Here is a 26,483-nt window from a genome sequence, read left to right as displayed (position 1 = left end):
ACCAGTCACATATCTGTCCCTGGAACGACACCCTTGCCAGAGGATAGAGCTACATTGACTGGCTTAGGCCTGGGCCATGTCTGCAGCTTCTGCCTTGGGCCATAGCATGTATTAAGAGTCTGGCTCACTGAATTCCTGGGTGAACACAATTTCTAGCCCTGCTGGAGCAGTGGTCCCCTCTGCTCAGTAGTGCCCAGAGTAGAGCTGCCACCTTACCACTGGTTTCAAGTGGAATGCAGCCCAAGTGGCCATTAGTCGCCCGGATGAGTTCCCATTTCTAGGAGGCTGCAGTCCCTGAGTTCTCCTTTATTGGGCATTCAGTGTCTCGAAGGAAAACTGTTCTGGAGACTGTAGCATGGGACGTGGAACAAGGTGCCCCACCACACTGCACCCACATTGTGTTTTAGTCCCATCAACACTCCTGTTCCCAGGTCCTCCCCCAGGATCAGAAAGCATCTTGCCCCTTCACAAGGAACTCCAGTTGTCCAGGCCTGAGTGCAGTCTAAACGATTAGAGGACACATCTTTCTTGGCTGCCGTAAGCCTGTGTTGGAAGAGAGGTACCTCTCAGAAGTGACCTGGATCAACTTCAGAGACTCCCTCCCCTACCCCTCATGATGCTGTGTGCCCAGCTTCCACCACCCCATCAAGTCACAGACCAGGAACGCACTTGTTGGCCATGAGTGGCTTCCATCACCTGGATGGTGCAGGCACCAAGCTGGTGGCAGCTCCTTGTCCTTGTGGGTGAGCACCGTATGCCTGTATATGGTGCCCCAGCCGAAGGCTCCCCTGATGACGTGAGGGTCACACTCAAAGGTCTTGTCACACGTCTAGAACAGTGATTCTCTACTCTCTGCCTGCATTCTATAATCACCAGTGTGTGGCTTCAAAAATTACATATCTTAGCCCCACTGCCAGCAGTTGGGCTGGGGCATAACCTGAGTGTCAGGATTTGTCAGAGCTCCCAGGCAATCCTGGTGTGCACCAGCATTGAGAACAAGAGCTCTAAGGCAGTGCTTCTCAAACTTGAATGTGTAGAGGAACCACCTGGGGACCTTGGTGAAGTGCGGATTCGGATTCTCCGGTCTGGGGGAAGCCTGAGCTTCTGCATCGCCGAACCGCTCCCAGGTGGGGCTGAAGCTGCTGGGTTCCAGGCTGTACTTGAGGGGCAGGGGCACCAGCGTTCCCTCCATGAGGCTTCTGAACATGCCCTGGCAGGTGGGCACATCAGCCTGTGACCATTCTCACCATCACGGACTTGGTCCTAAAGGGCTGCCTCCAGGTAGAAACCAAAGCCACAGCCTCCCCACACATAGAAGTGTCATCTAGTTTCAGGCAGGTGCTGAGTGCAGCCCATCTGACCGGTCGGCCCTGAAGCCACTAGGAGCCCTACGGTGGCACTAATGGTAATCCTGAGGGGTGGAAGGGGTGAGGCCTCTCCAGGGCGGTGTAGCTCACAGCCCCTCAAACTATTGAACAGGGCACTCCACAAGTTCCCCTTCAACCACACCAGCCGAGGGGCCCTGTGAGTAGGGGAGGCGCGGCTTCCCCCTTGCAGGGAGGTGGATATGTCACACTTGTCCAAATGGTCACCTGCCACATTGGCCAGAAAGCCACTGGGCTGGGGGCTCTCCTGACACCTGCCTCCTCTTGGGACCCATTGCAGCCAGTCTGGGTTGAGTTTGGCTCCAGTGGCCTTGCCCTTGGAAAGACTAGATGCATGTGTGGGAGGAGACCTTGCCAGCTCCTATCCTGGCTGTGCGGCCACCTGACTTCGCCACCAGAGAATTGGAAGTCTTCTTACTACCGCAGGAGCAGACACCCTGCAAACACCTGCTCAGAAACAGACTTTGTCCTATCATGCATGGCACTCAGGATGCCCAGAGAAAGCAGGGCCCCACCTGCCTGCCGTGCCCATACTGATGCAGTGATGTCACTCACTGCCACCTGGTGACGCTGCCTTTTAGTAACAACTCCAAGTTGCCTGGCTTGGCACTCATAATATTCAATTCAGCTACCACTTAAGGGGTAAGCATATATCAGCTACTTAGAACAGTGCCTAGCACAGGACAAGCTGCCATCATCATCATGCCCTGGCTTTCTGGAAGAGCAAAGTTGGATAATTCTCCAATGTCCTTGTTCGTTCACAGGATCTTGCCTGATCAGCACAGCCTGTCCTCCTCTGGTCACTCTTCCAGGCATCAGTCAACTAAGGAACCCATGCAAATGCTTCCTTAGTGACTACAGTACCATGCTCAGCGCTAGGTCCATCATAACTTGTACCAATAGGAAGATTACACAGTGTATATGTTGCACTGTATTAATCACTCTGCATTTATTAAGCACCTACCGTGTACTTAGCACTATGGAATATACAGAACTTACCACATTTATTGGTACCATGCACGAGGACTTTCCAGTCTAACAGAGGAGGCCAGCTACAACCTGTGAGACAATGCAGAAGTCATTATGTGTTAACTGGTGTGGGCCATCTGTGTACTATGTCCACCCCTATGGAAATTAAGAAAATTGAGACTTCAGTGCTTTTTTTTTTTTAGGTCTTTAAGACACAGAGGCTGAGGCTGGTCTTGGTGGCTCACAACTGGAGTCCTACCGCTTTCGGAGGCCACGGCAGGTGGATTGCCTGAGCTCAGGAGTTCAAGGCCAGCCTGGGCAACACGGTGAAACCCCGTGTCTACTAAAATATAAATAAATTAGCTGGGCATGGCAGTGTGCACCTGAGACAGCTACTCAGGAGGCTGAGCCAGGAGAATTGCTTGAATCCAAGAGGCAGATGTTACAGTGAGCCGAGATCACACCACTACACTTCAGCCTGGGTGACAGAGCAAGACTCCATCTCCAAAAAACATAATAATTAATAAATAAGGCTGGGCGCGGTGGCTCACGCCTGTAATCCCAGCACTTTGGGAGGCCGAGGCTGGTGGATCACGAGGTCAAGAGATCGAGACCATCCTGGTCAACATGGTGAAACCCCGTCTCTACTAAAACTACAAAAAATTAGCTGGGCATGGTGGCGCGTGCCTGTAATCCCAGCTATTCAGGAGGCTGAGGCAGCAGAATTGCCTGAACCCAGGAGGCGGAGGTTGCGGTGAGCCGAGATCACGCCATTGCACTCCAGCCTGGGTAACAAGAGTGAAACTCGGTCTCAAAAAAAAAATAATAATAATAAAATAAATAAATAAATAAATAAAATACAGAGGCTGAAATGATTTGGAATATTAGGTATTCTCATATAATGAGCCAAATGCATTTCCATATTGTTCCATGTCCTCGCTCTCTGAATGTATGTCTCAGAATTATAAACCAGGAAGATATTGATGTCAAACCGGGCCAACCCCATATCCGAATCACAGAGAGAATCCTACGAAACAGCTCAAAGAAAAGCAACTATTTGACATTTGTTTTTCTTTAGAGGTTCAGAAGAAATGAACAGTCAAAGACCTTACTAAAAGCGAGTGCAGGTTTGGTATCTGAGGAATTCTCTCAGGTTTTCTAAGCATAGGTGATGAGGCTCACTCGTTCATAAAACATTTATCGAGCTCCCACTGTGCGTGAGTATTAGGGCTATGAAGATGAAAAAAACTAGTCTCTGCCCTCAGGGAACTCAGAGTCCAGGAGGGAGATGTGTCAAACCAGGCGTGAGTGGGCAGGGGCTTGGAGGGAGGAAGCAGGTTACCAGGGGAGCGCGAAGATTTCTCAGGGCCAGGATGACGGTAATGACATGCGTTGGGCCAGGCCAGAGGGACTTTCTGTGGTGATACCATTCTTTTTTCTGGATCACGCAAAAACCATGTACTAAGAATGAGATTTTGAAAATATATTTTCAATACAGATGGTCCTTGACTTACAGTGTTTCAATTTAGGATTTTTTGGCTTCATGATGGTATGAAAGCCATTCAGTAGAAACTGTACTTCTCTCTTGATGCTGGGCCCCTCCCAGTCAGCCATGCGTTTGCCACTACAATATTTTCAGATTATGATGGTTTTATCCAGATGTAACCCCATAGTACATCAAGGAGCATCTATACCTGTTGGTCTCAGCTCACATGTGTCTCATATGTTGGTTAACTAAAATGTCTTCACATAAAACTAAGTTTGCGTCAATTTTACAGACTTTTACTTTTCAAAAGTAAAATACAGCCATGCATCACTTAATAGCAGGAACACGTTCTGAGAAATGCATCCCTAGGTGATTTCATTGTGTGAACATCATGTAAGACGTTTACACAAACTTAGATGGTATAGCCTGCTATGCAGCTAGGCTACATATGGCCTATTTCTTCTAGACGACAAACCTGCACAGCATGTTACTATACTGAACACTGTAGGCAATTGTAATACAATGGTAAGTTTGTATGTATCTGAACATGTCTAAACATAGAAAAGGGACAGTAAAAAGATGATATGAAAGATTAAAAATGGTCCAGGCGCGGTGGCTCCTAACTGTAATCCCAGCACTTTGGGAGGCTGAGGCAGGTGGATCACCTGAGCTCAGGAGTTTGAGACCAGACTGGGCCAACATGGTAAAACCTCGTCTCTACTAAAAATACAAAAATTAGCTGGGCGTGGTCGCAGGCACCTGTAATCCCAGCTACTCAGGAGTTTTGAGGCAGGAGAATCGCTTGAACCTGAAGGACAGAGGTTGCAGTGAGCCAAGATTGCGCCACTTTACTCAAGTCTGAGCAAAAGAGTGAAACTCCATTTCAAAAAAAAAAAAGGTTAAAAATGGTACGCCTGTGTAGTTACTTACTATGATTGGGGCTTGCAGGACTGGAGTTGCTCTGGGTGACTGAGTAAGTGAGTGGTGAGTGAACATGAAGGCCTAGGACATGACTGTACACTACTGTAGACTTCATAAACACTGTGGACTTAGGATATACTAAATTTATTTATTTATTCATTTATCTTAAATTTTATTTTTTTTATTATTATTGAGGCAAAGTCCCACTCTGTTGCCCAGGCTGGAGTGCAGTGGCACGATCTCAGCTTACTGCAACCTCCACCTCCTGGGTTCAAGCGATTCTCTTGCCTCAGCCTCCCGAGTTGCTGGGATCACAGGCACACGCCACCACGCTGGCTAATTTTTTGGTATTTTTAGTAGAGATGGCATTTCACCATATTCAAACTTCTGACCTTGGGTAATCCATCTGCCTCAGCCTCCCAAAGTGCTGGGTTCACAGGCATGAGCCACCAACTAAATTTATTTTTTAAACTAATTGCACTATGATGTTACAATGGCTATAACATCACTAGGTGATAGGAATTTTCCAGCTCCATTATAATCTTATAGTATCGGTGTCATGTATGCTGCTCATCATTTACTGAAACACCATTACATGGTGCATGACCATAACAGAATGTTAGATATCAGAGTCCAAGCTACTTGTATCACAGTTGAGGCCCAGAAAGGGAAGTGATTGATCACAAGTCACTCAGCTGGTTAGTAGCTTGTTAGTGATAAAGTCAAGGGTAGAACCCAGTTCTACAGACTCATTGCTATTTCTAACAATAGGGGAAGTAAGCGTCTGGCCAAGTGCTGTCCTGAGCCGCTGGCAGTAGCTGCCTGAAGTATACACCATGCTGTGTGCAACCTGAGAATGACACTGTGATTGATTACTGATGTCTGCCAACGGCAGGTGATGGGAGCATGGCAACGGGTGTGCCAATGTTGCCATTTTGCCTTATCTTGCCATTTTGCCTTATCTTTTCTTGTGGTGATAAAAAGAATGTATCTCTAAAAGTGGAAGCTATGCTTAGTAATTCCTTTTAAAAGTAGACTTACAATGCATTTATTTAAGTCTGTGACCACTAACACTTGCTGTCCATGCTAGGAAGACAAAGCTGAATTCCACCTAGCCTGGCCCTTTGCCGGCTCACAGTCTTAGGGCAAAAGCCTTGTTTAGTAGGGAACCTTTCTGAGATTTCAACAACTTGTACAGAATGAGAAAATGTGAAAATAATTTAACAGTGGATTTAAACTCTCTAGAGCAGCGATCCCCAATCTTTATGGCACCAGGGATTGGTTTCACGGAAGACAATTATTCTATGGACCAGGAAAGGGCAGGAGGATGGCTTTGGAATGAAATTGTTCCACCTCAGATCATCAAGACTTAGCTAGATTCTCATAGGGAGTGTGCAACCCAAATCCCTCACATGAGCAGTTAACAATAGGGTTCACCCTTCTATGAGAATCTAATGCTGCTGCAGATTTGGCAGGAGGCGGAGCTCAGGTGGTCATGTTTGTTCACCTGCTACTCACCTCCTGCTGTGTGGCCCAGTTCCTAACAGGCCATGGTCCGGTACCAGTCCATAGCCCAGGAGGTTGGGGACCCCTACTCCAGAGCATTTGTGCTGGTTATCTAAACTATTTTTAACTTAAAATAAAAACTAAATTAATACCTTTTCAATTACTAAACTTTCAAAGTGATTTTAGATCTGTAAAGGAATCCAAATATTACCTATATTTTTACTCTCGATTTAAGAGAGTAAAAATTAGAAAATAAAGGCAAACAAATTCAGACATGGAACTTGTTCTCAATAATTATATAATTTCCTCATATCTGCACCTCCAACTCCAAACTTGAATGTTCTCCCAGGTCAAGTAGATCACTGGGTTACACTGGCTTTTGCTCCCAAGTATAAGAAACCAATTTGCAAGCTTGGGGCTTAACCTAGAGTCCAGCTGGCTGATGGAAAACCTGAGAGTTGACCAAGAGGAAAGGAAACAGGCTGGCAGGCCATGTTACATGCCTGCAGACAACATTCTACAGCCCCATGTGGGCAAATCATTGGCATCTGTGGCCTCTATGTCATCAGAGTTCCAAAGTGCCAGCCTATTGGGGTGAATGTGTAATCTCATTAGCTGACAGGTTTCTATCATGTATATTTTTATTTAATAAATGCAGATACTAGCTCTGTGTGGCACATCTATTTCTGTCCTTCATGCTGAAGCCTATTTTCTTAGTGTCTTATATTTCCCAGTAGTTCGTGATGCCCCTGTGTTGAATCATTTACGTCTGCATGTCTTACACGTCAGGCCACAAGGATCCTGAGTGCGGTTCTTCTGTCCAGACCACCAGCTGATAGATTGTTGAATGACAGCCCACTGTCCCAGACTGGCTCTGTTCTCTCTTGCTGTCTGTCAGCTGGGACTTTCCTTCTTCCCTCTGTCAGAGATCGCAGTGGCCTGTCTCATCACATCCATACAGAAGCAACTGACAGATGTGACAGATGTCAGTAAGGAGCACAGTGCCTGAGATGACACAGCTGGGAGTTGCTAATTTGCTGAGCTAACGGGGGTCTGCCTGTGTGAAGAAGCACAGGGAAGTGGCAGTTAGGAGGCCAGGCATCTGGTTGTGCCTTTCCTACTAGGTGACTGTGAACCTGAGCCAGCAGCTGAATCTTTCTCTGAGCTGTGTCTTCACATGCCCAGTGAAGGGCCCGACCACACGCTCTTATGTGACTCATGGTTTACATGGGCCGGGGCCATGCCCCCGCTAACAGTGAGGCGCTTCGCCTAGGCAGTTGTGTAGAGCATCAGCACTTTGCACGGCATTCCTGCGAATGTGGTTTGTCCTCATAAGATACTTATTATGCAAACTGTGTTTGCTCTGCACACAGTACCTGGGCTCCAGGTGGGAGGGAAATGAAGAACAAATCGTCTAGCCAGGCCTTGTGGGGAGCATTGCTATTGTTTTGGAGAGAGTGTTTTGCTTTCCTTAGAGATGGCCAGAGGGACAGAATTGAAGTGAGCCTAGTTTGCCTTCATGAGCTGAGGGTCTGTGTCTGTGACCCCTTGGAAGTGATGAGTAGTAAGGATAGTCTTTCTCTGTAGAAACACCAGCATTTGTCCACTGGGCCTTGGGCTACCTCTAATGGCGAGGTGATGGGGTGACAGATGATGACAATCCCGGGCTGACCCAAGACCAGAACAGAAGGAACCGCTGGCTCCATCACCATCCCTTGCCCAGAAATCTTCCAGGGACTCTGGCAATCCCTTGTTCCACAATGTGGATTTTTGGAGGCCATGGAGGAGGTCACCACACAGGTCCCATCTTTAAGAACAAGTTCTCCAATGATGTTCTTTGTCTCCTGGACATTGGGAGGGGTGTGCCCAGGCATGTGAAGGGAGACTGGCCCCACGAGGTGCAAGGTGCAGTGATTCTGTCCAGCGGCCTCTGCAGAGCCTCCTGACTCCTGGCTAGGGCACGGCCCCAGGTTTCACTCTAGTGTTCCCACAGAGCCACGTGCAACTGGAAGGAACTGGAAAACCCATCCGTGTGGTAAATGAGCTGCACTTGCAGTTTCCTGTTTTGATTTTGGTCAGGGCCAGTGTAAGCCATGATGGTTGTTGCATTCTGTATAGCATCACTTTGGGATATTCATCGAGAAAAGAATGTATATGTGGCAGGCACCGCTTGTGAACATTCACCCTGAACAACACACAGCAAAGGGAATATTCTGAAATTATCTAGCTCGTTTCTGATCATTATAAACAACTGATCTAAGTAATTTAAGTGCTCAGTTGGGCTTTGGGACTATAATTGGTTGACTGCCTATGTAGCTGAAAAGAACTTACCAGTAGCAGACTTGTGGAGTATTTCTTTCTTTTATTTTTGAGACAGAGTCTCACTCTGTCACCCAGGCTGGAGTGCAGTGGCCCAGTCTCTGGGGTTCAAGCAATCCTTTGCCTCAGCCACCTGGGTAGCTGGGATTATAGGCATGTGCCACCATGCCCAACTAATTTTTGTATTTTTAGTAGAGATGGGGTTTCACCATGTTGGCCAGGCTGGTTTCGATCTCCTGAGCTCAGGTGATCTGCTGGCCTTGACCTCCCAAAGTTTTGGGATTCCAGGCATGAGCCACCGTGCCTGGTCAATTGTGGAGTTATTTCAACAGATTAGACGTTCAAAATATTCCATGAGGAAAAACACACTGTAATGTCCCCATGAGTGAGTGAGGGTTCCTCTTAGAGGGATGGTGGGCTAAGTGGCACATCATGTGGGGGATCCCCTAGCCTGTTTCCTGGCAGGCCCAGAAACACCGCAGTTCTCTGTCCCTGTCCCAGGCAGCTCAGCAGTGGGCCTGTTCCCACTCTGGGGTCAGAGCTCAGCCACTGTGGCCCCTGTGTATGGGTCATGCAGTGGGTACATTAGAGGTAGTGGAGCCTAGAAGGGAAGCTGTGTTCTGGGGACAGAGGTTCTAGGCCACCTGTGCTGACTTGCCTTGCTGCCTTTGGCAGGTAGGTTGCTCTCAAGTTCTACAGTGATAGCTTCTCCTTCAGCCTCTGTCACAGAGATGATGTGGAGACAAACAAGGGAACTGCTGCTAAAGTACTTTGTGAAAATGACAGAAACTGCCCCTCATAGACACGAGATCTTGTTCCCAGCAGTGGAGAAGGCAGGTCCTGACACCAAGAGTTCCTTCTGTGTGCTAGGCACTGCATAGAAACTTACACATAGAATCTGCTTCAACTCTCACAACCACTTGCGCTTGAGGTTTCCAAGTCAGGAAACTGAGCCTCAGAGAGGGGACGCAACATAACCCCAAATCCTGGGCCCTAAATTCCAGTCTATTTACATCACACTGCCTTGTCTTTAAAAGAAACTATTGGAGCTTCTTCTAATTGTGAACAAAAGGCATGCGAAGTCAGAAAGCTTTGGAAGCGTGAATGCACATCATTCCATGACCCAGAGAAAATGTCAGTTCGCATTGTTTTGTGATCCTTCCTTTGTTTATTCTATGCACTAAGAGCTTTCAAAAAAACGAAAACGGGTTCTTACTGCAGACGTCATTTTGCACACATGATGCTCATCAAAGGAAGGTCCACAGGCAGCATGGTCAGCATCACTTGGGAGCTTGCTAGAAATGCAAGCATCTTGGGCTGCAGCCCAGGCTTACTAAAGCAGAATCCATGCCGAGCAAGTGCTTCAAATGATGGAGATACATCTTCACTTTTATTTTACTTATTTTTAAATTTTTTACTGTAGGGGTACAAGTGCAGCTTTTTCGCGTGGATATATTGTATAATGTAATGGTGAGGTTTGGGCTTCTAGTGTACCCACAACCCGAATAGGGAACACTGCACCCAATAAATACTTTTCCCACCCTCCCCATTTTGGAGTCCCCAGTGTCTATTGTTTCCATCTTTATGCCCATGTGTACCCCTTGCCTGGCTCCCACTTATAAGCGAGAACATGTGGTATTTGATTTTCCTCCCGTTCCTTTTTATTTTTTTTTTTTTTCAGACAAGTTTTCACTCTTTCACCCAGACTGGAGTGCAAGTGGTGCAATCTCGGCTCACGGCAATCTCCACCTCCCAGATTCAAGCAATTCTCTTGCCTCAGCCTCCCTAGTAGCTGGGATTATAGGCATGTACCACCATGCCTGGCTAATTTTTGTATTTTTAGTAGAGTCGGGGTTTCACCATGTTGGCCAGTCTGGTCTTGAACTCTTGACCTCAAGTGATCTGCCCATCATGGCCTCCCAAAGTGCTGGGATTACAGACATGAGCCACCACGTTGGACCTGGTATTTGATTTTCTGATTCTGAGTTGTTTCACATAGGGGAATGCCCCAGCTCCATCTGAGTTGCTAGAAAGGACATGATTTCATTCTTTTTTTTTTACGGCTGTGTAGTATTCCATGGTGTACATGCACCATATTTTCTTTATCCGGTCATCCATTGATGGACACCCAGGCTAATTCTCTGACTTTGCTATTGCATACTCTTAGAAGTCTGTCATAGCTGATTTTTCCCCCATTGCAATGTATGGTAGGTATTGTCCCATGTCACTAAATATTTTCTTGTATCATGATTTCTAGTGACTGGATAACATCCCTCATATTGCTGTGTCCTGATGCTATGTCTGGTCTCCTGCCTATGTCACCTACTGGTGAGCCTTTAGAATGTTTCCAGGAAACTGTTACAAGACAGCTGGATTATCTCCTTAGGACAAATTCCCCAGAAGTGAAATTGCTAGAGCAGCAGATTTTGATACATGCTGCCGGATTCTAGCCCAGAATGGATGTAGCTTGCTTGGTCACAAACTCTTGGCCAGGGTTCCTTGGGAGGCAGCTGCCATCACAGGGAAGAGCTCACACTTGCAGGGGCACAAGCCTTGATTTCAGGGTCAGATCTTCCACTTACTGCCACAGTCATCTCAGACTGGTGGCTCAGCTGCTCAGACCCTCTATTTCCTCATCTGCAAAAAAAAAAAAAAAAAAAAGATGGACCATTTAACACATAGCTGGTTGTGAGCTTTAAATGAGACCTGGGATGTGCTTAATAAATATTCATTTCCTTTCCTTTGAATGAAATGAGCTCAGGGCCTAAGGAGGTCCTGCCACAAAGTCCTTAGATGTGCTTGCACAAGATATTTTAATAAATGCATATGGGTGTTGTTGACCTTTTCGTTTGGTTCTCTGATATCTCAGGGAATGTATGGCTTGGCCACAGCAAAGGAGGGCAAAGAAAGAAAACTCCTGAAATTTTCTGCTCCTTAAATTTGAGCAGAAAGTTAACATGTGTGCGCCGTGCTGTGGAGAGCATGCTGGGAGGTGGTGGAGGGCCAGTAAGAGGCGTCAAGGCCTGCAGGTGTCTTGCTACCCCCGCTCTTCAGCGCATCTCTCAGTCCCTGCGAATTCACACGATGTGACACTGCCTGCCCTCGGGAGGTTTGTCTTACTGTGGAGTGGTGTCTCGTTGGAACATTGGGCCACTCTGTGCTGGGCATGTCCTGCGTGCTGGCCTTCCACGGGGACAGAGTTCTGAAGAGGCTCCTGAGGGCACCCGGCTGCTGACAGAGGGCAGGCCACAGGAGAAAGCCAGCAGCAGAGGCAGGCTACATGCGCAGCCCACCGACTGGGGTGGAATTGCCAGTGTGGGCCTTGTGGGATTTGGCCAGCTCGTGCCACTGGGCAGAGAGCGCTGCTGGCTAGGACAGTCCTTAGAGACCTCAGTCCTGGGGCCCAGTCCCTGTCCCTTCAATAATCCATTCTGCTGCATGGGCCCCTGCACCACCCCCTAGGAGACAGGGGACTCTCCACCAGGTAGTTGGCCCTCTCCCTGGGAGAAGGCCAAGTTGTTGGCAGGAGCACAGTGGGCTGCAAGCTCTAATTGCATAAAGGGCAAATGTATATAAACTACCTTCAGCACACTTGGTGATTTTTTTTTTTTTTTTTGAGATGGAGTTTCACTCTTGTTGCCCAGGCTGGAGTGCAATGGTGAGATCTCAGCTCATTGCTTCCTCCATCTCCCGGGTTCAAGCGATTCTCCTGCCTCAGCCTCCTGAGTAGTTGGGATTACAGGCACCCACCACCACACCCAGTTAATTTTTTGTATTTTTAATAGAGACAGGGTTTCACTATGTTGGCCAGGCTGGTCTTGAACTCCTGACCTCAGGTGATCCACCCTCCTCGGCCTCCCAAAATGCTGGGTTTACAGGTGTGAGCCACTGCACCTGGCCAACACTCGGGGATTATCATCCAAGTTCTCCTCTGAACTCACTGCTTTCTTCTGTCATATCAAATGTATTTCTTGTGCTTTATTATTTAAATTGTAGGCCGTTTGAGTAGAATTCTGTATACAGTTGCATTTTGGAAAACAGAAAAGCAAGCTAGGACTTTTTCGGAAGCACCTTCAGAAGTCTCCCTTGCTGCTGCCTGTTCCTGAGTTTTAGCAATGTAGAATCACACCTGCCACCCGGAGCCCTCTGTCAACACTCCAGATATTGCCTGGAAACTGCTGACTGTACCGGTTGCAGTTGGCAACCATCAGACTTGGGAGGACCTTGAGTCAGGTGGCATTGTGATGTTGGTTGCAGGAGTCTATTATTTTGAAGTGGCAGCTGCAGGTAATCAGAGAGGAGCCACCGGGGCAAGTGGCTTTGTCATGTGGGGCGGCTGGGGAGCCAGCTGGGCAGGTTCAGTAGGTGATTTCTTTTGGGAGGGTGTGGCCCCTGCACCTGCCAGGTGTGGGCTCCAGCGGGGAGGGCTGGAAATCCCATCAGTGCCACAATGAGTGGGGCAAGCAGGTCCCCCCAGGAAAGCAGGTCACAAAACATATCAAGGACCCAAGGTAATACGATGGGCCCTTAAGGAAAAGTAAAAAGAAAACTCAAACTGGGGAGCAAATGTGCAGGGCAGAGATGAATATGCCTCCCACAGGGTCCCTCACACTGAGATAGTAAGTGGACATCAAGGTGGGGCAGGAGGGGCCGTGTAGTTTTGGTGCTGGAATGATAGAGGTGAGCCCTGGGTCTGGGTGTGTCTGGCTCAGAAGCTGTTTTGGATTTTCTCAGCATTCTTCTTTCTTCCTGGGCCCTGCCCTTCCTCAGATGGGGAATGCAGCCTCACCTGCCATAGCCCTTTGCCTGCTTCCATGGTGAGCGCAATCAACAAAGCCCCAGCAACTCGGCAGGGACGCCAATCACAGGGAGGCAAGTCCAACTCCCTGCAGAGCCAGGCCACCCCCATCCTGGCCTTCAGGGATTGGAGCAGAAGGCGGAAGTGCATGCGTTTCTTAGACTGCCTCTTCTGCCGTGTGCCTGTATGCCCGCCCAAGGAGCTCACAGGGCAAAAGAGGGCTGGGCTTGGCAGAAGCCCCACTTCCTTTTGGCCCATGGGTGCTTCTGTGGGAGATGGGGACAAGAGCTCGCAATCAGCAACCAGTGGTGATCAGCAACCTGTGGGCCCTAGGCCACTCAGACGACAGGGAGGCCCACTCTTCTCCTTGCTGCTAGCTTCCAGGAGGATGAGAGAGCCGGAGGCTCACAGCACGCTCAGGAGGATGGCTGCCTTTTACCAGTGCATCAGGCCTGACCCCAGGTGGGCCCTCTGAGAGCCAAGAGGTGGTGGGGGAGAGACTCGAGGGAGGGGAGGCTAGGCCGTGACTACCAGGGCATGGATGGCCACCATCCCCTGAGGCCTACGGATAACTTGCAGTGTCTGTTACCTTATGTTCTAGAATGTTTATGACCTCCTTCCTTACAGAGTTTTTATCTCCTTGAGTTGTGTAAATTCTGGAGCAAAATAAGGATTTTCTTTGTTTCCTTCATGACACACACATATTCATAAAGAGAAAGGGAGAGGGAAAGAGGAGGAGGGCTGGGTGAGCAGAGTGTGTCATTCTTACCATCCCGTGCTTGCAGTTGGGATCTCCATAGCGTTGTTGATTGCACTCACCATGGAAGCAGGCAAAGGGCTGCTTTGAGTGGAGAGAAGGCAGCCGAGGTCAAAGTTTATGGATGTCATAATTATGCCACTACCTAAAGCTCAGCACCAAAGGACTTGTGCTCACCTGATAGCCACAGCCTTGGGAGACGCTCTGCCTGAGCTCCTGCACAGCAAAAGCCAGGGGCCCTGCCCAGAGTCATCTTGTCCTGCTGTCGGTGACCTTATGCCTGGAAGGTGTTTGGCTCAGTGCATTTTGACTCTGTGCACAGTGGTGGAGAGGGAAGTAGAGCTATGGCTTGATTAAAGTTCATTTGCTTAGCATAAATAAACAGATTTGTGTTTCACATGGAAAATTCCCAGTAGGGCAGTTTCTGTCTGTACAGGTGATTGTTAAATCTGCGCATCACTTGAGCTGGGTGGACAGTCTTGGGAAATGGATGTTGCTTCTTTGGAAAGACCCACACACTGCCTGGCAGCAGGGGTTAGGGGTGCTTGGGGAGTTGGGGCACACAGTCCATCCTCAAAGCCTCACTTTCTTTTTTTTTCTAACAGCCTGATTTTGATTTCATTTTTTGTTTCTAAAAAATGCTTTCTCTGAGAGATTAAAAACCCTTTGAAGATTTTTTTTTAAACTATACTTTAAGTTCTGGGGTACATTTGCAGAAAGTGCAGGTTCGTTACATAGGTATACATATGCCATGGTGGCTTGCGGCATCCATCCCCCCCATCATCTACATTAGGTATTTCTCCTAATGTTAGCCCTCCCCAATCCCCCCACCCCCACCATCCCTCCCCTAGCTCCCCCACCCCCGACAGGCCCTGGTGTGTGATGCTTCCCTCCCTGTGTCCATATGTTCTCATTGTTCAGCACCCACGGGAGTAAAAACATGCGGTGTTTAGTTTTCTGTTCTTGTGTCAGTTTGCTGAGAATGATGGTTTCCAGCTTCATCCATGTCCCTGCAAAGGACATGAACTCATCCTTTTTATGGCTGTATAGTATTCCATGGTATATATGTAACACTTTTACTTTATCCAGTCTATCATTGATGGACACTTGGGTTGATTTCAAATCTTTACTATTGTAAACAGTGCTGCAATAACATATGTGTACATGTGTCTTTATAAATGAATACTTTATAATTTTGGGGTATATACCCAGTAATGGTATTGCTGGGTCAAATGGTATCTCTAGTTCTAGATCCTTGAGGAATCACCACATTGTCTTCCACAATGGTTGAACTTTGTTACAAAGGAGTAGTAACCCAACAACCCAGGGATTCCTTGTGAAGACAGGACCTGTACTGGGTAAAGCCCTGTGCCTGTAAATAGTCATCATTGTTACTGTTTCATAAAAATCTTTTTATTAATAATGAAACCTCAGTGCCTGATTCCACCCCATTTTGTATGGGCCACGATAGAGTGGTGATGTTATGTCTTGGTAATAGGCTTTTGAGCATTATTTCCTACTGAAAAAACAAAAACAAAAACAAATTCAGCTCCGCATCTGCTATGCTGCAGAAATGTCAGTCATAAATGTAGCATTCTAGGTAAATTAAGCATTATTTGGAGGATATATGCATAGAAAAAAATGGAGTATATTACCTCATTAAACTCCTGAAGTTAAAAATAACCCAGCCCTTGTAAAACTGTGCCCAGGGCTTCGGTGTTCTGTTTGTCACATATGTGTGCTGCAGTCAGCACAAGTTATAGCTCTCACTCAGAGACTAAACGTTGCCAAGCTAGATGGCCTCTTTGCAAGACACTCCCCAGCGTTAGAATGAATTTATATTGTATCTTCCCAAGTATTATGCAAATAGAATTTCTAAAATAAGGTTATGAATTCTGATGCTTAGCTATTTCTGAAATATGGTTTTATAAAACTCTCTGATAGTTTTTTTACTCTAATAACCTGAAAATGTCTAAACTAATGTTTTTCAAATCTCATATGAAAACATTCAGCTCTGGATGCATGAAAACAGGTTGCTCTTATGAAAGCTGTCATGCATTGCAGTCTAAGACATGGCTTGTATTCAGTGTTCGTGCAGGCTTAGGTGACCCATGTGAACATAGGCCCGTGTGTGAATACATATGAGCTTACACTGTGTTGTATAGCTGTATGCATGCCTAGCTAAGTTACTTAATTTGTCCATTTATAGGGACTCTGAATACCACTAAATCAACTGTTATGTAGGTAGTTTCTAAAAAACAGTGTAGTTTACATAAGATACTATTTATATGCTTATAAGCTATGCTGTTTATCTCATGGCTGACTGAGTGTTGGAATGAAGCTATAGTATTTCCTTGCAAAGAAGCAGCCCAGCAGGTTGTGGCCTGCCATTCTCTCCAGATGCCCTCACTGTCCCTGCCCTGCCCACGGCCAAGGGGAAGCCTGGGGAAGCAAACCAACCTCTAAGCAGGGACCTCCTCTGCTTCTATATTCCTTTACTCCTAAACCGAGGGGTCTGCAAAGCCCAGCAGACTTCAGCTCTGTGTGGCTATAGGATAGGTGATGTTTAAAGAAAGACACTAGGCAAGAAGAACTCAGGCTAAAGAAATGTGACAATGTCTAGCTGAGTCATAGATTTTGGAGGAAGTCTGTCCTTGAGGCATTATTAATGTGCTGGTTGATCACTAAGAAGTGATTCTTTCTGCCAGGCACGGTGGCTCACACCTGCAATCCCAGCACTTTGGGAGGCCGAAGCAGGGGATCACCTGAGGTCAGGAGTTTGAGACCAGCCTGGCCAAAATGGTGAAAACCAGTCTAATAAAAAAAAAAAAAAAAAAAAAAAACACACAAAAAATTATCCGGACATGGTGGTGCGTGCCTGTAATCCCAGATACTTGGGAGCTGAGGCAGCAGAATCACTTGAACCCAGGAGGAGGAGGAGGTTGCAGTGAGCTGAGATCGCACCATCACACTCTAGCCTGGGCAACGAGAGTGAAACTCTGTCTTAAAAAAAAAAAAAAAGGAAGTGATTCCTTCATCTAGCAGGATTTAGCAGGTGTTACTGATAAGTGCCTCTGGGTCATTTGCTCATTCATTCATTTAACAATATTTATTGAGCACTGCCATATAGCAGTTCCATGCTGGTGACATGTTATCTCTCCTCATGGAGTTAGTCTTCTGGTTTTACCTACTTAGCAAGAAAGGGGCTTTCTCTAGGCCAAGCCTTACTTTAGCTTTTAAAAAGCAGATAACATTAACTACAGGATGATAAGAGACTTCAAATCTGACCAGCCAAGTTCCTTTACTTGCCCTTCTTGCTTTACTTAGAGCTCTGTCACTTAGCATCTGAATACCCTCTGGTTTCTGCCCTTTGATTATGAGAATTCTTTGCTTGCTTTTGTCTCATATGTCAGAGTAGATCTGTTTCTTTGTCCTCGCTGTCCTTTCTGACAGGTGGACAGAGAAAGTTTTGCACACAAGTGGGTGACAGCTTCAAAGGGCAGGAGGTGGGAGGGGAGGCTGAGGCTGGTGGAAAACCTGAGGTCAGTGGCAGTTACCTGTAATCCCAGCTACTTGGGAGGCTGAGGCAGGAGAATTACTTGAACCCACGAGGCGGAGGTTGAGGTGAGCTGAGGTCATACTATTACACTCCAGCCTGGGCAGCAAGAGAGAAACTCTATCTCAAAAAAAGAGCAGGAAGTCCTCTGACACCTTCAGAGAGAAAGAGTTAGCTGCAGTGAGTGAGGTCCAGTCTTGATGCCCTGTGTCTATGGGGTGGGTACAGCTGTCAAGTCCCTGTGCTTTTGAGAAAAATAATATCATTAAGCAGCAAGCTGGCACAATTTTTTAACAGAGATTTCTCACAGGAACTTTGCAAGCATTTCACATTCCATTTGCTTCAGTAATGTGAAACTTATTTTTCTAAAAAAAGGTACAGGCAGATCTTGGCGTGACTCACTAGAGAACAATAGTTAAGTCATAATTTATTTTCATCTTTTTCCCCAGGAAAAGGAAAAATTGACTAAATGTATAGGGAATGTAACCAGGCATGAATCTGTAAAGGGGAAATGGATCAGAGAATCACACACACATGTATATGTATAAAATGGGTAAGTTTTGTCAACAAAAAATACAGGGGCTCCCACAATATGTCACGGGAGGTCTTGACACATTTTGAAGGGACAGATTGATCTTCCTGGGGAAGCAGAAAGAAAGCTGACATCTGAAGGATGAGTAGGAGTAAGACCAAAGTGGAGTGTGAAGGCAGGGAACATCAAGTTCAAGCAGAGGGAACAACATCTGCAAAGGCCCTGGGCTGGAAGGAAATGGAGTGCAGTTGGTGGAGGGAGAGCAGGACTGAGGCACGCGTTCTGCCAGTGTGCACAGGGCTTGGGTTGGAGTCCAACCCATCTCCTCCTCTTGTTGATGTTTGTATCTACCCACATTTGTGCTGTCTCTATTCCTGCCCCCATCTCCAGACTTCTCCACGAGATTGCATCCCTCTTCCTGTAATAGTTGTTTCAGTGTGAGTTTGCTGGAAGCAAATTGTATCAACTTTTCTTTTCTGAAAATGTCTTTATTTCATCCTTTTCAGCAGCTTTGTTGACTTATCATTTACATATCATAAAGTTTACCTGTTTAATGTGTATAATCTGGCCAGGTGAGGTGGCTCATGCCTATAATCGCAGGAGATCACCTGAAGTCAGGAATTCAAAAGCAGCCTGGCCTACGTGGCAAAACTCCATCTCTGCTAAAAATACAAAAATTAGCTGGGTTTGGTGGCAGGGCCTGTAGTCCCAGATGCTCCAGAGGCTGAGGCCAGAGACTTGCTAGAACCTGGGAGACGGAGGTTGCAGTGAGCTAAGGTCACACCACTGCACTCCAGCCTGGGTGACAGAGCGAGAATCCATTTTTCAAAAAAAATGCCTTTGGGAGGCCGAGGTGGGTAGATCACGAGGTCAAGAGATTGAGACCATCCTCGTCAACATGGTGAAACCCCGTCTCTACTAAAAATACAAAAAATTAGCTGGGCATGGTAGCGCGTACCTGTAATCCCAGCTACTCAGGAGGCTGAGGCAGGAGAATTGCCTGAACCCAGGAGGCGGAGGTTGCAGTGAGCCGAGAACACGCCATCACTCCACAGAATGGATCAAGAGCAAAACACAGTCTGAAAAAAAAAAAAAAAAATGCACAATCAATGGGTTTTTGTTAAAGAGTTGTGCACCAAGGAACACAATCTAATTTTAGAACACTGCCATCTCTTCAGAAAGAAACCTTGTGCACATTAGCAGCCCCTCCCATTCTACCTGCCCTTCACCAGCATCCCTCTCCCTAACTCTGTGCAGCCACAAATCTATTCTGTGTCTCTGTGGCATTGACTATTCTGAACATTCACATAAGTGGAGTCACAGTATGTGGCCTTTTGCAACCGCCTTCTTTCACTTAGGATAATGTATTCAAGATTCATCCAGATTATAGCATATATCATTACTTTATTCCTTTTTCTTGATGAATAATATTTTATTACATGTATTTCACATGTTTTTAATTCTATCTAGCCAGGGATGGGTATTTGGGTTATTTCTACTTTTTGACTATTATATAAATAATGCTGCTATGAACATTGGTATATAGATTTTTTTTGTGCTTTTTTTTTTTTCATTTTTTTGTTGAAATAAAAGCTGAAGGAATCTGTTACTACTAGACCTGTCCTGCAAGAAATGCTAAAGACAGTCCTGCAGGTTGAAATGAAAGGACACTAGGTATTAATTTGAAGGCATATAAAGAAATAAAGATCTCAATAAGCGTAAATATACGGGAATTATACACATAAAATTTACTATAAATTTGTGCTAAAATACACATAAAATTTACTGTCTTAACCATTTTAAGTGTATAGTTCAGTGGTATTAAGTACATTCAGATTGTTAAGCAATCATCATCATTATCCACCCGAACTCTTCTCATCTTGCAAAACTGAAACACTAACCCATTAAAAAATAACTTCCTAATCCCTTCTCCCTCAGCCCCTAGCAGCCACCTTTACTTTCTGACACTGTGATGTGGACTGTTCTGAGTACCTCATATAGGTGGAATCTAGTTTTGAGACTAATAATTCCAAATGCTCCCCGACTTACAATGGGGTTATGTCCTGGTAAACCCATCATAAGCTGAAAATATCGTTGAGTTGAAAATGCACGGCTGACTGGAGACTATGGCTTAGTACCACTGCCCAGCATTGCAAGAGATGGATAGTTTCTATTGACTGGGTATTGCTTTTGTACCATTGTAAAGTTGAAAAATCATAAGTTGAATGATCATAAGATTGGTTTTAAAAGCCTGTACTTTTTTTTTAAAAAAGTGCTAGTCTCTTAAATCATGTAAAATACAAAACAATGGAGTTACAAACCATTTTTACAATAATACTAGCTTTTATAATTCCCATATATTTACCCTTATTGAGATCTTTATTTCTTTATATGCCTTCAGATTAATATCTAGTGTCCTTTCATTTCAACCTGCAGGACTCTCTTTAGCATTTCTTGCAGGACAGGTCTAGTAGTAACAGATTCCCTCAGCTTTTATTTATTTGGGAATGTCTTAATTTCTCCCTCATTTTTTAAGTATACTTTTGCCAGATATAGGACTCATGCTTGACATTTTTTTCTTTTCACACTTTGAACATATCAGCCTACTACCTCCTGGCTTCCAAAGTTTCTGATAAAAAAATCTACTGATAATCTTATTGCAGATCTGTTGTATGTCACAAGTTACATCTCTCTTGCTGCTTTTAAGATTCTCTCTCTTTGACTCTCAACAGTTTGATTATAATGTGTCTTGGTGTGGGTCTAAGTTCACCCTATTTGGATTCCATTGAGCTAAATGAATGTTTTATACATACACACATGTAAACACATGTGTGCATATGTATAAACATATGTGTGTATATGTATAAACACATAAATGACTAAATATATAAATGTATATATAGATATATGTATCTATAAACATATAAATGTATAAATATATAATGTATAAATATATAATGTATATTTCATCAAATTTGGAAAGTCTACAGGCATTATTCTCTCAAATATTCTCCCTTCCCATTTCTTTCTCTCTTCTCCTTCTGGAACTCTCACAATGTGTATGTTGGTCCACTTCATGGTGTCTCACAGATCCCTTATTTTCTGTTCACTTTTCTTCAAATCTTTTTTTTCCTGTTTCTTGGACTTGATAATTTCCATTGTAACATCTTCAAGTTTGCAGATTCTTCTGTCTGCTCAAATCTGCCTTTGAATGCCTCTAGTGAATTTTTCATTTCAGTTATTATTCTTTTCATTTCCCAGATTTCTTTTTGGTTTCTTTTAAGATTTTAAAATCTCTTTATATTTCAGTTTTCTTCAGACATCATTTTCTTGATTTTCTCCACATCTTCCTTTAGTTTGGTGAACATCTTTAAGATAGTCTTTGTCTAGCAGACCCATCATCAGGTCTCTTCTGGAGATTGTTTCTGTTGTTTTTTTCCTTTGATGGTCCATAGTTCCTCTTCCTTTATATGCCTTGTGATTTTTTTGTTGTTGATATTTGAGTCTAATAGTATGGTAACTCTGGAAATTAGTTTCTCTCCTTTTCCCAGGGTTTGCTGGTTTGGATTTTTGGGTTTTGTTTGTTTGTTTGTTTTAATTGTTACAGGCAGTCTTAGTGCTGATAATCTGTCTGAAGTGTAAACTTAAGGCTTTCCCAGGTCTTTCCTGAGACAGCCTTTTTTGCAGGCATGCATGGAGACTTTCTAATTTCCCCTCATATGCAGTTATTTTAGAGTAGACTAGTCTTTGATATCTGGCTCCCAGAATGAGAAACAAGAAAAGTGGAGGGAAAAAAAGGATACCAGCCCATTAAATCTGCAGGGAGTCACTTGGGGCTGGAGGGAATGTTGCAACAATGGGGAAAGGTGCAACAACAATGGCCACCTCCTCTTTGTCTACACCTCTGTTATCAGAAGCAGCAACAGAGGACAGATCCCCAGTGTTTGGAGGACAGGGTCCTTTTCACTCACTCTGGTTTCTGCAAGCTGCTTACAAGCTGCTCCTGCAACACATGCACAGGTGCCTACCATGGGACTGGAGAAGTGAGGAGGAAAAGTTGGGTGGATGCTACTGTACTAAGAGCTGAAATTGACAGAAATTAACTACATGTACCCTCCAATTTTTCCCCTGGAAGTTGAAAGCCTTCAGTTGACTCCAAAGTCTCAAAATAGTTACATCAGACAGATTCTGCTAGTGCAATTGCACTAGCAGAAACAGTGGGGAAACAGATTCCTGGTGCTTTCTATACTACCATTTTCTCAGAGTCTTCCATGGACATATGTTTTTATTTCCCTGAGGTAGAAATCTAGGAATGTAATTGCTGGGCTGAATGGTAATTTTATGTTTGGCATTTTGAGGAACTGCCAAGCCTTTCCATAGTGGCTGCTACATTTTACATTTCCACCAGCAATGAATAAAGGTTCCAATTTCTTCACAACCTTGCAACACTTGTTATTATCTATCTTTTTTGCAACACTAGTTATTATCTATCTATTTTATTATAGTCATTCTAGTGAGTATGAAGAGGAACTCACTGTGGTTTTGTTGTTTTTGAGACAGAGTCTTGCTCTGTCACCCAGGCTGGAGTACAGTGGCATGATCTCAGCTCACTGCAAGCTCTGCCTCCGAGATTCAAACAATTATCTTTCCTCTGCTTCCCGAGTAGCTGAGATTGCAAGTGTGCACCACCACACCCAGCTAATTTTTGTATTTTTAGTAGAGATGGGCTTTCACTATGTTGGCCAGGCTGGTCTCCAACTCCTGACCTCAAGTGATCCACTTGCCTTGGCCTCCCAAAGGGCTGGGATTACAGGAGTGAGCCATCACTATGGTTTTGATTTACAATTTTCTAGTGACTAAGAGTGTTGAGCATCTTTTCATGCATGTATTAGCCATTCATTTGCCTTCTTTGTGTAAGTTTGCCTTCTTTGTACAAGTTTTGTTCAGATCCTTTGTCTGTTTTTAAATGGGATGTCTTTTTATTATTGAGTTATAAGAATTCTTTTTACGCTCTGCATACCAATCCTTTGTCAGATAGACAATATACAAATATTTTCCCTAGTCTGTTAATTATCTTTACAGTTTCTTGAGAGTCTTTGAATTAAAATCTTACAATGTTGAAGTCAAACTTATCTATCTTCTCTTTTGAGGCATTTGATGTCACATCTGAGTAATTATTGCCTAACCTAAAATGACAGGCTTATTCCTGTTTTCCTCTAAGAGCTTTATAGTTTTAGCACTTATGTTTAGATCTATGAGCCATTTGGTAGTAATTTTTATGTATGGTGTGAGGTAAGAGTACACATTGTTTTTTTGCATGTCGATGTCTACTTCTCCCTGAATGGTTAGTTGAAAAGACGATTTCCCCCCATTGAATTGTCTTGACACCCTGATTGAAAATCAATTGGCCATAAGAGTATTCATTTATTTCTGGACTCTGACATATAGTTCTTTTGAACTACATGTCTACCAATATGCCAGTACAATGTAGTCCTGATTACTGTAGCTTTATAGTAAGTTTTGAAAATGGAAAATGTGAGTGCTCCATCTTTGTTGTTTTTCAAGATTATTTTGACTTCTCAAGGTCCCTTGTATTTCCACAAAAATATTCAGATCAACTTGTTACTTTCTGCCCCAAATTCAGCTGAGATTTTTTATAAAGATTGCATTGATTCTGTAAATCAGTTTGGGAAATATTGCCATTTAATAATATTCTGATTTATGAACACAGCACATCATTCCATTTATTTATGTCTTCTTTAATTTTTTTCAACATTGTTGTTATTTTCAGTGTACAAGTGTTCTACCTTCTTGGTTAAACTTACTCTTATTTTATTCTTTTGAATAACATTTTAAATGCAATTTTTTTTCTTAATTTCACCTGTGGATTGTTCATCACTAATATGTAGAAATACAATCGGTTTTTGTTTTTTGTATTGGTCTTAAATCCTGAAACCTTGCAAACTTTAGTTATAATAATGTTTTAATGGATCCCTCAACATTATCTATATACATGATCTTGTCATCTACAAATAGAAATAGTTTAACTTCTTTCCTTCCAATCTCAGTGCTTTTTATTATTTCACTTCAGTGTTTGTCCTGTCAAGAATCTCCAGTACAAAGCTGATTATCAGTGTGGCAGTAGATGTCTTTGTCTTTTTTCTTATCATAGGAGAAAAACATTCAGTCTTTCACCACTGAGTATGATGTAAGCTGTAGTTTTTTATAATGCCCTTTATTGTGCTGAGGAAGCTTTTGTCAATTCCTAGTTTAAGTGTTTATATCATGAAGAGATGTTAGATTTTGTCAAGTGCTTTTTCTGCATCTACTGAGATAATAATGTAATAGTTGTCAGTTTTCTGTGATATGGTTTATTACATTGATTTTCATATGTTGAACCAACCTTGCATTCTTCAATAAATCCTACTTGGTCATGCTGTATAATTTCTTTTATATGTTGCTTGGTTAATTTTGCCAGTATTCTGTTGAGGAGCTTTGCATCTTTATTTTTTATACCTCCATTAAAGTGATTATGGGATTTTTGTTCTTTATTTTATTAATATGGCTTTTGCATTAATTAGTTTTCATATGTTAAATCAACCTGCATTTCTGAGATAAAACTCACTTTTATATCTTGCTGGATTTAGTGTGCTAGTATTGTGTTGAGAATTTTTGTGCTTATATGCATAAGAGATACTGGTATATAATTTTCCTTTATTATGATGTCTTTGGTTTTGGTATTAGAGTAATACTGACTTCACAATGAGCTGGAAAGTGTCACCTGTTCTTATATTTTTGAGAGGCATTTGTGAAGGGAAAGTTTCTGTTAATTCTTTAGGTGTTTGATAGAATTTACCAGTGAAGACATTTGGGACTGGATTCTTCTTTGTGAAGAATTAAATTAATAGAATTTAAAATTACTAACCTCTTTTCTTATTATGAATCTATTCAAGCTTTCCTTTTATTATTGACTTAGATTCAGTAGTTTGTGTCTTTCTAGGAATTTGTCTATTTCATCTAGGTTGTCTAATTTTTTGGCATACAGTAATACATAATATTCCCTTAAAATGCATCCTTTTACTTCTTTAAGGTTGGTAGTGATGCTCTCTTATTATTGGTTTTAGCAATTTGAATCTTCTCTCTTTTACTCTCGGTCAGTAGAGCTATAGGTTTGTTCATTTTATTGATTTTCTCAAAGAACTAACTTTTTGTTGCATTGATTATTTAAAATGTTTTTCTATTTTCTATTTCATTATTTTTTGCTCAATATTTATTTGGTCCTTTCTTCTGCTTTTCAGTTTAGATTGCCCTTCTTTTTCTAGTTTTACATAGTGGAAAGTTTTGATAGCGATTTGAAATTTTTCTCCTTCTTCTCCTTCTCCTTCCCTTCTTACTCCTCCTTCCTTTCTTTCTTCTCCTCCTCCTTCCTCCCTCCTCCCCCCTCCTCCCTCCTTCCTCCCCCCTTCTCTGTTCTCCCTCCTTGTTTCTCCTCCCTCCTCCATCCTCCTCCCTCTTCCTCCCTCCTCCCTCCTTCTCCTCCTCCTCCTCATCCTCCTCCTCCTTCTCTTTCTCCTTCTTCCTTTCTTTCTTTTTAAGACAGAGTCCCACTCTGTCACCCAGGTTGCAGTGCAGTGGTGTAATCTGGGCTCACTGCAACCTTCGCCTCCCAGGTTCAGGAGATTATCATCCCTGAGCCTCCCAAGTAGCTGGGATAACAGGAATGGGCCACCACACCCAGCTAATTTTTGCATTTTTGGTTTTGGTGGAGATGGGGTTTCACCATGTTGGCCAGGCTGGTCTCAAACTCCTGGCCTCATGTGATCTGCCTGCCTCAGCCTCCCAAGGTGTTGGGATTACAGGTGTGAGCCAGAAAACCCGGCTTTTTCTTCTTTTTCATAAAGGTGTTTATAAGCACAACTTTTCTCCAAGCAGTGTTTTATCTGCATCACCTATGTTTTGGTATGTTGTGTTTTTTTTTTTTTTTTAATTCATCTCAAGGGACTTTATAATTTTTCATGTAATTTGTTCTTTGAGTTATTTGTTATTTAGGAGTTCATTGCAAAATTTCCACATATTTATGAACTTCCAAAAATTGTTTCTGATTTCTAATTTAATTCTGTTGTGGTTGGAGAATATATTTTGAATGAAATATTCTTTTAAATATATTTAATCTTGTTTTATGGCTGAGCATATGGTATCATTGTTAATATTCCATATATATATATATGTATACACACACACACACACACACACA

At 43.8% G+C, this 26,483-nt stretch overlaps 1 protein-coding gene across 4 annotated transcripts in view; it reads left to right on the top strand.

The window, feature by feature from the left end:
• The window catches only part of CRACDL (CRACD like), a 145,722-nt gene that overhangs the window by 55,731 nt on the left and 63,508 nt on the right, over window positions 1–26,483 (top strand). For 2 of the 4 annotated variants that reach the window (XM_032255396.1, XM_032255394.1), the window contains exon 1: window positions 12,433–13,846. The exons of 1 other annotated variant lie outside the window; for it this stretch is intronic. In XM_032255396.1, coding sequence (XP_032111287.1) covers window positions 13,401–13,846 — 446 coding nt within the window. In that variant the 5' untranslated portion in view covers window positions 12,433–13,400. Of the gene's footprint in view, window positions 1–12,432; window positions 13,847–26,483 lie in introns of those variants that run through there. One more of the 4 variants, XM_032255395.1, reaches the window with a different exon arrangement.

Source organism: Sapajus apella, unplaced genomic scaffold (assembly GCF_009761245.1).
Source record: "Sapajus apella isolate SASKATOON/1434 unplaced genomic scaffold, GSC_monkey_1.0 scaffold89, whole genome shotgun sequence".
Classification (NCBI taxonomy): domain Eukaryota; kingdom Metazoa; phylum Chordata; class Mammalia; order Primates; family Cebidae; genus Sapajus; species Sapajus apella.
Note: the sequence above shows the minus strand (reverse complement) of the source record. Positions and strands in the feature narration are given on the sequence as shown.